The sequence below is a fragment of the Mastigoproctus giganteus genome, chromosome 10 (genome assembly GCF_048544385.1).
Source record: "Mastigoproctus giganteus isolate SK-2022 chromosome 10, ASM4854438v1, whole genome shotgun sequence".
NCBI lineage: Eukaryota > Metazoa > Arthropoda > Arachnida > Uropygi > Thelyphonidae > Mastigoproctus > Mastigoproctus giganteus.
Genome location: NC_143584.1, coordinates 94,083,852 through 94,098,443, shown reverse-complemented (window position 1 = coordinate 94,098,443; position 14,592 = coordinate 94,083,852). Strand labels below are relative to the sequence as shown.

Here is a 14,592-nt window from a genome sequence, read left to right as displayed (position 1 = left end):
ATTCGGCAATGCATTCATGCTTCAATTCCACCTCTTCTTGCCAACAAACTGTTGGTCTAAGCAGCTAAACACTACAAATTCTGGTGTCCCCCAACCAAATTTACAAACAGACTCTGCTCTTTAACAACCATGCAAAGTCAGTACCCCCCCCCCCCCACACACACCCACTGTAGCAGACATATCAGTGTGGTATTTTTGTCTGCAATCTAGTCAATTTATAGACAGTTTTTTGATAATTATATATAATTTTGTCTATAATAAGTAATTTTTTTTTAAGTTACTCATTAAAGACAAAATTTTCCATCATTATGTATACACATTTTTGTGTGCATAATGGTGGAAAAGGTGTCAAATAGATATTCGTATAATTTTAATTGCATATTGTATGATAGTATGTTATAGTAGGATGAGCTGTATAATTAGCCCCTTTATTGAAAAATCCTAATAAAATTTTGTGGAGAGAACTTTAATACATCAAAGGATTAGAACACAATATTAGTGTACCACTTTAATCAAAAGGAATAAGCCTCTGTTATGACAGTCAATATCATTAAAAAAAAAAAAGTCAAGAGAGAGTCTAGATTATTTTTAACTTATTTGTTACAGTGTTTTGTCTTAATTGTTGTTAAATTAAAAAAAAAAAAAATCAATTATCACATAGATATTTGATGGAGAAGGGCATCAGTAGCTTATGAACTTTTTATTTTTTCACAGATTATGATGCTAGTTGGGCCCAGAATGTTGTCAGAGGTAAGTGTGGGAACTTAAATTTGAGCCCATTAGTGGGGTGGGAAATGGGGAGATTAAAACTTGAAATGAATTCATGCACAGACTGTTGTCCATACTGTCTAAGGAATTACTCTTGAATTACTATAATACCAATTTTGATATTCTTACTGTCATGTCATTGGTGATTAGAAATTTTTCTAGGGTTTCAGGGCAGCCTAGAATATTTTCCTTCAGGAAACTGATGTGCTAATCACCATGGTAAAAACATAAGCACTGTTTAATATGTACATATGAGATTGCATTAATTCATTTAAATCAGCAGTTCCCAATCAGGGGTTCGCGAAAGTGTTCCAGGGGATCCGCACTAAAAATTCTATAATGGCATTTGCTTAAATTTACATATATTATTGTAAACTACAATGTATAACCAATAATAAAGTGAAATAAAATAAAAATTAAAGAATTTCCAGAGAAAGAAACCACATCTCCCACAATTCGTATACTGTCTTACTGTATATCATGTTAAATAAATGTTTTCCATACTAAATTTTTTTTCATTCTCAAGGATCATTGTTATGTACAGGTACGTTTTTTTAGAACCTATAGTACTTAGTACATTGCATGGGTGTTGAAGGTTGAAAAGATAAAGAAGATACTACTTGTTGACATTAGACTTGAACTTCTGTAGATTGCAATTTTCGGAAAATATGCGTGAAGGAAAGTTCTTCCAGAAAACACAAGTTGAATGAATAAATGAGAAAGAAGAAGAGTTGGTTCTATAACCGAGTTTTTTAGATGCAGAGGAAGCAATATTTGTAATGTGGTTTATGCCAAGAGAGATTAGAAGTCAGGGTAATCCCCAAGATCTTGCCTAGAAATCGGAGTGTCATAGAAGATGACAAAGAATCAGAAGAATCCTTTTTTGCGAGATATAAGACAGGACTGAGTTTTAGAAGGATTGAAATTAAGTTATCTTTGCCCCACTGGAGAATTACCTGGAGATCAGCATTTACAGATTTGGCAGTGGATACTCAAGAAGTTGAAGTTGTTTGAGCAGGGCAAGGTTTCTCAAACTGGAAGGTGGAATGCAATGTGCTATCGTCAGCAAAATTATGGATAAGATTTCCGGTCAGTGGAAGAAGGTCATTAATATACAAGAGGAAAAAAGTGGGGAGAGAACTGAACCTTGGGGAACACCAGCATTGGTAGAGAAATTAGAAGACAGAGAGCCATCTGCCATCACCCTCAGTGAGCGATCATAGAGAAAACTGGATAATCAATTACAAAAAACAGTTGGCAAACCAAATAGATGGAAGCTTGTTTAGAAGACCTTTATGCCAAACACGATCGAAAGCCTCTGAGATGTCAAGAGCAACTCCTTGTGTTTCACTGAAATTTTCCATTGAATTTGTCCATAAATTGGTAACATAAACCAGAATATCACCAGTGGAACAACACTGATAGAATCTATATTATTCTATTCACACAGTTATTGGAGCTCTGTAGAGAGAAATTAGATTTTTTTTTTTTTTTTTTTTTGACCAAATTGTGAAAAGGGATGAATTCTGGGTACCTCTCTATGACTTAGAAACAAAAAAGATAAGAAAACAATGGAAACATTCATCTTTATCATCTCCAGAAAATCCAAGGTTCTGTTCAACAACCTGGTCATGTCGTCAGTGTTTTGGGACTCTAAAGGTATTATCCTTAGAGATTACCTCCCATAATGCAACAGTATCACTGGGGAGTACTACAGAAACCTCCCGGGAAAGTTGAGAGGTTATCAGGTTGAAGAGATGAAGGAAGGTATCCTTCTCTTAATGGACTATGCTCCTGCTCACAAAACTGCTGTTGCAATCAGGTGAGGCTTTGAAAATTTTCAGCACCCACCTTATTTTCCTGACCTTTCACCTTCAGCTTCTTCCTCTTCCTTAAAATGAATAAATCATTGCGTGGCTGCAGATTTCAGACTGATGTGACGACTTAATGAAGTAGAAGCCTAGTTTTCTGCTGACAGTGAGGAGTTCTATTCAAGAGACTTGAGAGTTTGTCATCAGATGGATAAAAATATGTAGCTCTAGAAGGTAGCTAAATAGAGAAGGAAGGAATCACCAGCCAAGTTTCAAATTCCTAACTCAAATAATTCTAGCTGAGCATAATTCTGTTGACAGCCACTCATTTGATACATTGCTATTAAGTTATTATAAAGCTGTACAAAGAAAGGAAAATTTTTTTCTTAATTCCTGGCCATTCTTCTTGAACCCATTTGAGATGTATCATGTACTGAATCATGTCATTAACGTTGTTTATCATATGTGAACCAGTTTGTGTTCCCCCCACCCTTTTTGTTGCAGAAGCAAAAAAAAAAAAAAATCTATAATCTTGCTCTGTACAGACCTCCAGTAAGTTCACCAACTAGTTGAAGTGATTACTTTCTTTGTTTATTTTCTGGGATAAGTGCCATTGGAATTGGAGAAATTTTTCTATATAGATATATGAATCTTAATTGTTTTTCTGGTAGATATCTGTTGAGATAAGACCAACAGTTAATTCACTGATGGCTCAGTGCCTATGGACACCAGACAAAAAATTTGTCACCTGTAATTTTTAAATTAATAATGTGTCACCTTTAGCATGATCTTGTCATGAATTCTAATTGTTAGAGATTCACTAGTCCCCTTAAATAGTTTATCACCATTAGCCCATTCTGAAAACAATTAATCCTGTAATTCATTCAGGTTTGGAGGATGCTGCTGTTGTTTGTGTTTTCACTTGCTGTTCAAGATTGTCTCATCTGTTCTCTATAGCGTTTAAATCTCCTATCATACCCTCATGTTCCTCATGCCAGATTGAAACAGTGTGAACTGGACAGTTGTCATTCTGAAATACAGGAGTATGAAAATCATGAGTGGCTCTCAGGTGGTTAGCAAGAGGTACACCCTTATCATCTAGAACAGGGGTGGGCAACCTTTATAAATGGTGGGCCAAATAAAATGTCTGTTAGGTACACAAAAGCCAAATTTTTTTTTTTTTTTTTTAGCATTCCACAATTTTTAGGGTTATTAAAATAGAGTATAATAAAAAAATGTCATAAACAGTTATTATTTATTGTAATATTTATAGATGCATGTACATATAATTAATTTTATTAATAAGAAAAACAAAATACAAATTCAAGATAAAATTACAAAAATACAATTATAGTAACAAAATACAAATATAATTCCAGTAACAAAAATTGCAATATATATATTTTTTATTTAATGAGAGATTTGATACTGTTTATTTTTTATCAGTGAATCAGTATCTGGATCGATAACAATGCATAAAGTATTTTCTAAATTTACATCAGAAATTCATATATTATTTATTTTATTTTATTTTCAAGTAGATGATGTACTTCATAATAGTCAAAACATCCCAAAAGCATCATTGACCCACCAGCTTGTACAGCACCTTGCACACAGTTCAGATGAAACTTCATTCATGTGGACTGTGAACTCTGTATATGGTATTTAGAATATAGGCAAACTTTGGATTTATCGGATCACATCAAAGTTTTCCAATCAGAGCATACTCATCTTATCCATGTATACATACCTTGACTTGTGTAAGAGGAGGTGTAGTCACTTGGATGCATTCTAAGCTGCATATTGAATTTTTATCTTTCCCCTCGAGTGACTTTTTTTCGCATAAAATGATTTGCGTACTAGGTTATATCAGTATTAATCTTTTTGGTGGTATGTATGGGGATCTATTATTATTTTTTTTTTCCTGTGTGGGCACATGAAAAATATTTTATTGTACAAATTGTCTTTAAATTTTTGTGGTACATGCTGCCATCTCTTATTTGTGTTTCTAACAAATTTTACACACAATTTATAATAAATGGCAGCATGAAAAAAACTTTGAAAATCAGAGATCACACCTGTTGACCTCCAGTTGTCCGATTTGGACATATAAAAGCTGAAATTGAAGAAATCTTATGGATTTCATATCCAAAATTTAATAAAAATTGAATCGAGCAGTACATAAATAGATGTAGAGGATGTTGTTACAACAAAAAAGTAATGACTTGTTGAATTTACAAATTATTTTTTACCAAATGTTTTTTTGTTTTATATTCTGATTTGGTTTTTGACAGTAATTTAACTTTAATGTTGGGCAGTAATGAAAATAAGAACAATATTTTAAAACATTTATGTACAAAATTTTTGTTTTGAAAATTTCAGTTTCACAAAAAATTTCATTCCACAAACAGCCTGCTGCTATAAAAATTCACTGCAAGGGAACTACACTTCATATAGCAGACTCACTGCTAAATTGGTTAACTTATACGAATTAACCTTCATATTTCAAATAAAGGCTAATTTAAAATAAATCCCCAATTTTTATTTGAACTGACTTGAGTATGACTGAGCAACTGTATGACAGAAACTTTTTAACTGATTTTCTTTACTGTAGCTGGATCCCAAAATTGGACCCCTTCCCCCATTATTTTTTTAAATATATATGGTATTTATAAAGTTCATTCCCACTTTCAAAATTAATAACTCAAACTATGGATTGCATTGAGAAATAATTTTTGCATTGTAATCAGTACATGTGGGAATTCTTTTTAAACTATAAAAAAATTAGTTTGAAAATTGACTACCAGGAGACTAAGTGATTTAATCACTCCAATGAACACTTTAGTTTTTCATTTGTTAGAATGACTTTGGGGTTGGAGAATTAGTGTTTTCCCATTTGTCTCATTTTTTGTTGTCAAAATAAAAAGCTTATAAAGTATCCCTAACTTAACCAAGTACAATCAAGTTTGCTTTAAAAACATTGCCTAAGGATAAAGCTCTTTGAATTAAGGTTATGAAAAAATGGTAATTGTGTTATTGCAGTGCTTAGAACATATCAAAGACAGAAAAATGTTTCAAGGTTTCCTTGTTTGAGAAGAACTGTATTAAATATTGTAAGGTATTTTGAAGAAAGCTGCCTAACTCCTAAGCCTATAAGTGGTTATCCATCACTGTCACAAGAAGTGACTCAGAGAATTGATGGGGTGTAGCAACATACACCGAGCCCAGCCAAATACATTGAGATTATCTAATGTCTGTTGTACATCCTATGTGACCTATATTCCTTATAAAATCAAACAACTGCATAAATTGCAACCATAAGACTGTCAGTGCCCTCGTGAATTTGCCCAGTGGATGAACAACAAGATTACACTGGATCCAGAATAGTTATCTAGCATCTTGTTGACAGATGAAGTGCATTTTCATTTTGATTGATCTGTGATTGTTTGTCACAAATTGTTGAATTTGGGCTGAAGAAAATCCTCACATGCACACCAGAGAACCACTTTACCTATTAAAGGTTACTTTTAGATTTACAGACATACTATTATTGACTTTCTTTGAAACCATTACGTCAACAGCATTTTGAGATACATGCACTTAATGGTATATTGATATCTTACCCTATTGTGTACTAAAATTATCCTACAGAGATTAATGAACGTTGTTTACAAGGAAGCGTTTTTATGCAGGATGGTGCTATCCCAATATATTGACAATAATGTCAAACTGCTCCTACAAGAAACCTTCACAGAAGAGCAAGTTGTCAGTTGACATTTTCCACATCCCTGGCCCTCAAGATTTCCCAACCTAACACCATCAAATGTTTAGTTGTGGGGCTGTCTGAAATACAGGTAACCCTCGTATAACACAGTAGTTCGGTTCCTACAAAATCTCGTTTAGCATTAGTAGAGGCATATGATACAAGAAAGCAAGCTTATGTAGCATCACCCAAAAAAAAAAAAAACCCCTTCCACTTCACCCCAACGTTCGTTCGATATACCTGTCCAGCTGAGCCTTAAATTTATTCAGGCCATCAACCTCCACAACAAGGGATGGAAGTCTGTTCCACCAACCAACCACCCGCTGGCTAAAGGCAAATTTCCGCACATCTATCCTACATCTGCCTTTCCTCAATTTGAATTTATGCCCTCTCAGGTGATTATTCTGAGCAAGAGGCAGTATCCCATCAGCATTGAGCATGCTCAAACCATTCAAGGCTTTGTACACCTCTATCAGATCAGCTCGCCGGTGCCTAGTCTTCAGACACTGTAATTTGCAAAACTTAAGCCTTTCTTCGTAAGAGCAACCCTTCGTTCCGTACACTAACCTTGTTGCCCTTCTCTGTACTCGTTCCAGCAGCTCTGCATCCTTCTTGAAATGAGGCCTCCAGACCTGTATACAGTACTCAAGGTGTGGCCTGACCATTGCCTTATACAAGGGAATAATCACCTCCCTATCCCTGCTAGAAAAATTCCTGTATATCATTGATAAGACCCCATGGGCTACTCTTGCAGCCCATCTGCACTGCTCAGAGAACTTCATATCTGCCTGCACAATTACCCCCAGGTCCTTTTCATTCTCTACCACTGTCAGTGTAGTACCACAGAGTTGATACGTTGCTCTGGGGTTGCTGTTTCCCATATGTAGTACTTTACATTTGTCAATGTTAAACTCCACCTCTCATCCCATCTGCTCAACCTTTCCAGATCCTGTTGCAGCAGCATAGCGTCAGTAGCATCCTTAACAACCCTGCCAACCTTTGTATCATCTGCAAACTTGGACATTAAGCTTGATATACCATCATCAATATTAATTATAAACACAGAAAACAACCCTGAGGGACTCCACTAATAACATTAGTCCACGATGAGCAGTGTCCATTAATTACCACTCTCTGTCTTCTGCCACTCAACCATCCCTTTATCCATAGCAACAATTTGCCACCAATGCCACACTGCTCCAATTTGTGCAGCAGTCTTCCATGTGCAACAGTATCGAAAGCCTTTCTAAGATCCAAATATATAATATCAAAGTTATTCCCTGCATCCAATTCTTTTGTGACTACATCGAAGTATCCAATCATATTGGTCAGGCAAGACCCCTTCCCTTAACAAAACCATGCTGTATCTGAGCTATAACTAAATTCTTGTCAAGATGATCCTGCAGTGCTTCTTTAATCAGTGCTTCCATTAATTTTCCTGGAACAGAAGTTAAACTCACAGGTCTATAATTACTTGTGTCAGCCTTTGATCAACCTTTGTGAATTGGGGTTACATTTGCACATCTCCAGTCTGTGGGTACCTCCCCTGAGTCCAAGGAAGCTCTCATAATTATGGCTAACGGATTGCTTACTTCCTTTGCTGCCTCCTTTAATATAACTGGATAGATCCCATCCACCCCAGGTGCCTTGTATTTATCTTCAACAATTTCTCCTCCACTTTACTCTCAATTATTTCAAGATCATCTAGCTCACTGCCAGTGTTTACTTCATCTATGGCATTCCCCTTCCTGAATAACTCCTCATGTGTGAATGTAGATGCAAAATATTGACTTAGTTTGTTAGCTACCTGAGCAGGATCATGAACAGTTGAACCATCGATATCAAGTGGACCAATCTGATTCATCCCCTTCCTTCTAGAGTTTACATAAGTAAAGAACTCCTGCTGTTTTTCTTTGCATCCCTTGCCAAAGATTTCTCGTAATCTGCCTTCGCCTTCCTAACCTCCTTTGTAACTTGGTTACAGATCAACTTATATCTATCATAGGCTTCTCTGTCACATGTTAATTTATATGTATCCCATGCCTTTTTCTTCTCTGCCATATGTCTCATTAGTTCATCTGACATCCATTTAGGCCTGAACCTTGAACAATATCTCTTAGTTGGTATGTAAAGCCTAGTAGCTTCCAAGATAAGTTCTTTGAATGCTTCCCATTTTTAGTTTGCTGTTGGTAACATCACCAGTTGGTCCCACTGTATAGAATTTAAATACTGTCTCAGACCATCGTAGTCGCCTTTACGAAAGGAATAACCCTTCCTTTTACCCCTGATGGTAGTTACCTCCTTGAGTAAATCCCACTTCAGCACACTGTGATCACTGCCACCTAGTGGTTCCTGTATCTGCAGATTCTTAATGCATGAAGAATCACTACTGATAATCAAATCAAGAGTATTGCTCCCTCTAGTTGCCTCCCGAACATGCTGATTTAGAAAATCAGCATGTTCGGGAGGCAACGGGAGGCAAATCATCCAATAAATCCACATAAAGCCTTGCTAGTGTGTGAGTGACCAACCCACAAATTCCAGTCAATATCTGGGAAATTAAAATCCCCCATTATAAGACTCTCTGATTTACTGGCCTTTACTACACTCTATTTCCCTGTACAGTTTCTTATTATACTCATCAGAGTCATTAGGCCTATAGCACACTCCTACTCTCAATTTTGATCTCCCAATGCTTATGTCACAAAAACAAACTGACTCGACACTGCACTGTCGAGCGATGTTGACTGGCTTCACTTCCTTGGATTTTATGTGTTTCTTAACTAATAGCATAACCCCTCCTCCCTTCCTATCCTGTCTATCCTTTCTGTAGACGTTGTACTCCCTAAATTCCAGTTCTGCATTACTTATATCTGTGTGACACCACGTCTCTGATATACTAACAATATCTGCCTTTGATGTTTTGAGCAATACCTCAAATTCATAAAATTTATTTACCAAACTCCTAGCATTGGTGTACACGCAAGTATACATGCACCTGTTCTTTTTCTTAGCTACCCTAACACAACCCATGTGTTTACTTGTACCCCAATGACTCCCAGCAGACTCTGAAATATCCTGCATCTTATTTTCCAAGCTGCTGCTCATTCCAATAGTATTAGTATTAGTATTAGTAACGGCCGTATGGTGCAAGAAAGCCTATGGCTTATGCTGCACCAGCCAGAAAAAAAAAAAAAAAAAAAATCCGAACAAAACAATGATAAAAACAAAAATTAAATCAATAAATAATAATAATGATTAATAAATAAATAAAAATAATAAAATGAAATTAAAAATTAAATAAAAAGGAAATTAATCCTATCATCCTATGCACTTCCCTTACCCGAAAGTACTATCCAGATGACCTTTGAATTTCCCCAAACTGTCGGCCTCTACCACCCATGAAGGCAACTTATTCCAGTAATTTATAACTCGCTGGCTAAAATAAAACTTCCTGCAGTCCAATCTAAACATTTCCCCGCGTAACTTGAATTTATGTCCCCTAGTTCTAGCATCATTTATAATCTTGAAAATTTTGTCCTCATTCATTTTACTGATGCCTCTCAGAGCCTTAAACACCTCAATCAAATCTCCTCTAAGGTGTCTAGTTTCCAAACTCTGCAACCCACATATTCGAAGTCTTTCTTCATAAGGACGCCCTTTTGCCGATCTCACCAGGCGAGTTACCCTTCTTTGCACCCTTTCAAGAAGCTCGATGTCTTTCTTTAGGTGCGGTCTCCATACTTGAACACAGTATTCCAAGTGTGGTCTAACATAGGCCTTATATAATGGGATTATCACGTCCCTATCTCTACTTGCAAAAGTTCGATAGATCATCGATAGGACACCATGGGCCTTCCTTGCAACCTGTTTACAATGCTCAGAGAATTTCATGTCTGACCGTATCGTAACACCCATGTCCCTTTCCTCCAGTACTGGGTTTAGTTGAACTCCACCAAGTGAATAAGTTATTTTGGGATTACTGTTTCCCAGGTGTAATACCTTACACTTTGTTGGATTAAAGCACAGCTGCCATTTTTCTGACCATTCTTGAAGTCTATCTAGGTCTCTCTGAAGAAGCTCAGCTTGACAGTGATCATTAACTACTCTACCAATTTTAACATCATCTGCAAATTTAGACATCATGCCCTCTATCCCTTCATCAATGTCGTTTATGAAAATTAAAAACAACAGTGGTCCTAATACTGATCCTTGGGGAACCCCACTTCTTACATCAACCCAATCTGAGGAATAGCCATTTATCACAACCCTCTGCCTCCTGCCCTGAAGCCATCCTTCTATCCATCTAAGGATTTTCCCAGTGATTCCAACCTGTTCCAGCTTATAAAGCAACCGCTCATGTGGGACTGAGTCAAAAGCTTTGCTGAAATCTAAATAAACAATGTCGAAATTATTCCCTACATCCAGCTCGTGAGTGACCCTTTCGAAATAGCGAACCAGATTTGTTAAACATGATTTTCCCTTTACAAAACCATGCTGAGTATCCTTGAGAATTTCAATTCGATCCAAATGATCCTGAATTCCACCCTTGATCAATGCCTCCATGATTTTCCCTACTACTGAAGTCAGACTGACAGGTCGATAATTTCCCACTTCACTTTTAGAGCCACCCTTATGTATGGGAGATACATTTGCACTTTTCCAATCCAAGGGAATCTCCCCAGAGTCTAGTGATGCTCGCATAACCAGCCGCAGTGGTTCAATGCACTCGCTTGCCGCCTCTCTCAAGATTATAGGGTATATTCCGTCAACTCCAGGAGCCTTACTAGTCTGTAGGCTTGAAAGTTTTTTCATTAAATAATCTTGCGAAATTTCAATATCATTAATTACATATTTTTTAACTTCGCTCCTACAATTTCCCATTGCCACAAAAGGCTTTTCATTTGTAAATATCGATGCAAAATAACTGTTGAGTTCATCTGCAACGGCAGCTGGTGTATTTATTACTATCCCCTTTCCCTTACGTAAAGGTCCGATCTGGTTTGTCCTGCTCTTCTTGGCATTTGTATATGTGAAGAATTCTTTATCCCCCCTCTTTGCTCTGTTTGCTAGTGATTTCTCATAAACTGCCTTTGCCTGTCGAACCATTTCTGTGGCTCTATTACACATCACCTTGTAGCTGTTATAGGCTTCAGTACTTTTTATTGCTCTGTACCGTTTCCATGCCACCTTTTTCTGCTCAAGTAATGTGGCAACTTCACTATTCATCCAACTTGGAACCCTTCTCGTGGAGTATTTTTTTAATGGTATATACGCATTCAAGGCATCTGTGATTAATGTTTTAAAAGCGTACCACAGTTCAATTGTATTCATTCTCTGCGCGATATCTACCCAGTTAATAGAGGCCATGTAGTACCTTAAGGCATCGTAATTTCCTTTTCTGAAATTAAAACCCATTCCTTTGCCTTTTACTTCTGCTACCTCTCTCGTCATCATCCACCGTAGAACTCCGTGATCACTTCCTGCTACTGGTTCCTCTACTGTCAGCCCTGTTATGTCATCTGATTCATGTGTGATGATGAGGTCTAGGATATTCTTTTCTCTAGTACTTTCCCTGACATGTTGATACAAATAACAGTCATCTAGTTGATTTAAAAATTTTGTTCCCCATGTCGAGTTTCCTTCCCATTTACTCCAATCAATTAGAGGCAAATTGAAATCACCCATAATAAGGCATTGACGCTTACTTGCCCATTCCATTTGCATGTAGAGGCTTTTGTCATAGTCTTCACAATCACCTGGTCTGTAGATTACGCCTACTCGCATTGTACCTTTGTTTCCAACTATCTCACACCATACAGACTCTATACTAGCATGTGAAATGTCTGAATCTGGGAAAGCTATCGTCGCACTCAGGCTGCTTCTGATAAGAAGCATTACCCCACCACCCCTTCTATCTACTCTATCCTTCCTAAATACATTATACAAGCCGTACTGAAACTCATCATCCCCAATTTCCGGGTGGCACCACGTCTCCGTAAGCCCTATTATGTCCGCGTTACTTGTTTTAACCAGCAGTTCGAATTCGCTCATTTTATTGACGACACTTCTAACGTTACTGTATAAACAATTAAGATTTACTGTTCTTGTATATTTAACAACCCTAACACAACCCTTGAAGTTTTTTAGGCTCTCTTCCCTGATATTAGCTACCTGCTCACGTGAAACGTCTTTGCCCCCAGAACATCTAGATAATACGTCCAGTTGGGGTAACAGATAAGAACTCTTAAGGTATGTGCAAGAGTTACATTGACCAATATTATCAAATAAACGCATGTCAGTATTACCCACATCCTCCCTAACTAGCAGTTTCCCTGAGCCTTTAAGGTATCCTCAATAATACTGGCAAAAACTTTTGCACCACCTTTGTTTAAGTGTATCCCGTCTCTACAAAACAATAGAAGCAGTGCAAGAATCACTTTCACCTCTGTTAATCTATTAGTCCTTGTATCCCCCCCCCCAATCTAGCAGTTTTCTGACCCACCTAACACTGCCTCGATAGCATCAGCAAACATTCTTGCACCCTTTCTATTTAAGTGTATCCCATCCCTGTAGAGGCAGTCTCTCCTGTTAACGAGTACAGACCAGGCTGAAAAAAATTCTACCCCTTGAGCCTTGCACTATAATGTATAATGCGAAACCATGTTATATGGGGAATAAGAACCTGTACAAAAAGGGGGGGTTACATTCCAAAAGCTAACTAAAATACACCATTTTTTTTTTATAACTATCGGAAACTTAATTTTTATAGTAGTAATAACTTAATATTTTAACTTTACTTTTATAATAGTAATAACTGAACAAATGTTTTACCTTACGAACTGTGATACTTATAGGTCAGGTAATGTATGTTAATCTAATTTTCTTCCTCTTCATCACTGCTAAGCACAATCTCTTCTGCAGCATCTAGATTTCGTGTACCTTCTTCTTTCTTTAAAAGTCACAATCTGAACGCTTTGAAGTTGTAATTTTTTATGGTCTCAAACAAGCACAAGTTCAATAGCACAGAACCCAGGGATCTCCCAACAAAATGGAGTGGACCTCCGCTTTAAAGATATAAGCACAAATTTAACTTTATGCCTTACCAATTAACAAAGTTAAATGATATGTGAAAATCTGAAGAATATTTTCCAGTTAGCAAAATAAAAATAAATTTACTCTTACGTACATAGCTTAATTAATACGTACTGTAATATGTATATACTAACTAATTGATATATATGTTCACTGACATTTTTTTTTTTTTTTTTTTTGTAAAATTTAAAACAGTAAAAGTGATAGGCAATTAATAACAAAGACCATGGCACACACAAGTAAGATATGGAGTAATGAGTTTCTGAAAATTTGTTTGTTTTTTTATATGATTGAATTCATGCTTTATATCATGGAAAGGGAACACATTTCAACATAATAACGTGAAAAGACCAGTAAACCAGAAACTGCAAAATCTTTGTTTTATGGTGGTGACCTCCAGAAATGTGCTTTGGAAAAACATCATGAAGGCGATAAAGACTAGCAAGTCAACAGCAGGGATTCACAAAAAGGAATGGAAACGTTAAGAATTACATCCAACATAACAGCAGGGGTTTTTTTTTCCCCAGCACAAAATCTCAAAAATACCGCGTTATGCAGATTTCCCGCAATTCTTAAACCGTGTTAGAGCGATACCGTGTTATACGGGGTTGCCTGTATTATGTTTAGATTTCCTTTCAGATTTGAATGATGCAGTTTGTCAAGTGCTACCTCAGAAATTTTGAAGGCAGTTGTGAGGAACACTGTGACCTGTCTTGATTGCTTATTAGAAAATAATGGTGGACATGAAGATTTGAACAGTAAAGACTGATGAAAAATTTCCCCGGTGGTCAGATTTTGAACTAATTTTTTATTGTTTGAAAAAAATTTTACAATTACTGATTAGTGTAAAAAAATTTTTTGATATGATTATAGTTTTTGAGTTATTAATTTTTAGTGTGGGAAAGAACTTTATAACCATTCTATACATGCTCACACTCTTCATCCTAAGTTGACATCAAAGAAAATCTATATTAATCAGTTTATACCTGTATTATGTAATATTCTAATACCCAAAATAGTTCAGTGGTATTAATATCATTTAATTTAATTTAAATTTGGATCCATACATTTTTATGAACTGGCACAGTAAATGTTTTTTTTTTTTTTTTTTCATATTAATATTAGTTTATATTTTCCATTTGTAAAAGTGCTTTC

General features: G+C 36.2%; 1 protein-coding gene across 3 annotated transcripts in view; it reads left to right on the top strand.

The window, feature by feature from the left end:
- Positions 1–14,592, top strand: part of LOC150079162 (RNA binding protein fox-1 homolog 3-like) — a 468,684-nt gene that overhangs the window by 41,262 nt on the left and 412,830 nt on the right. For 2 of the 3 annotated variants that reach the window (XM_090383524.1, XM_090383521.1), the window contains exon 2: positions 715–750. The exons of the other annotated variant lie outside the window; for it this stretch is intronic. In XM_090383524.1, coding sequence (XP_090239650.1) covers positions 715–750 — 36 coding nt within the window. The remainder of the gene's footprint in view (positions 1–714; positions 751–14,592) is intronic. 3 annotated transcript variants of the gene reach the window in all.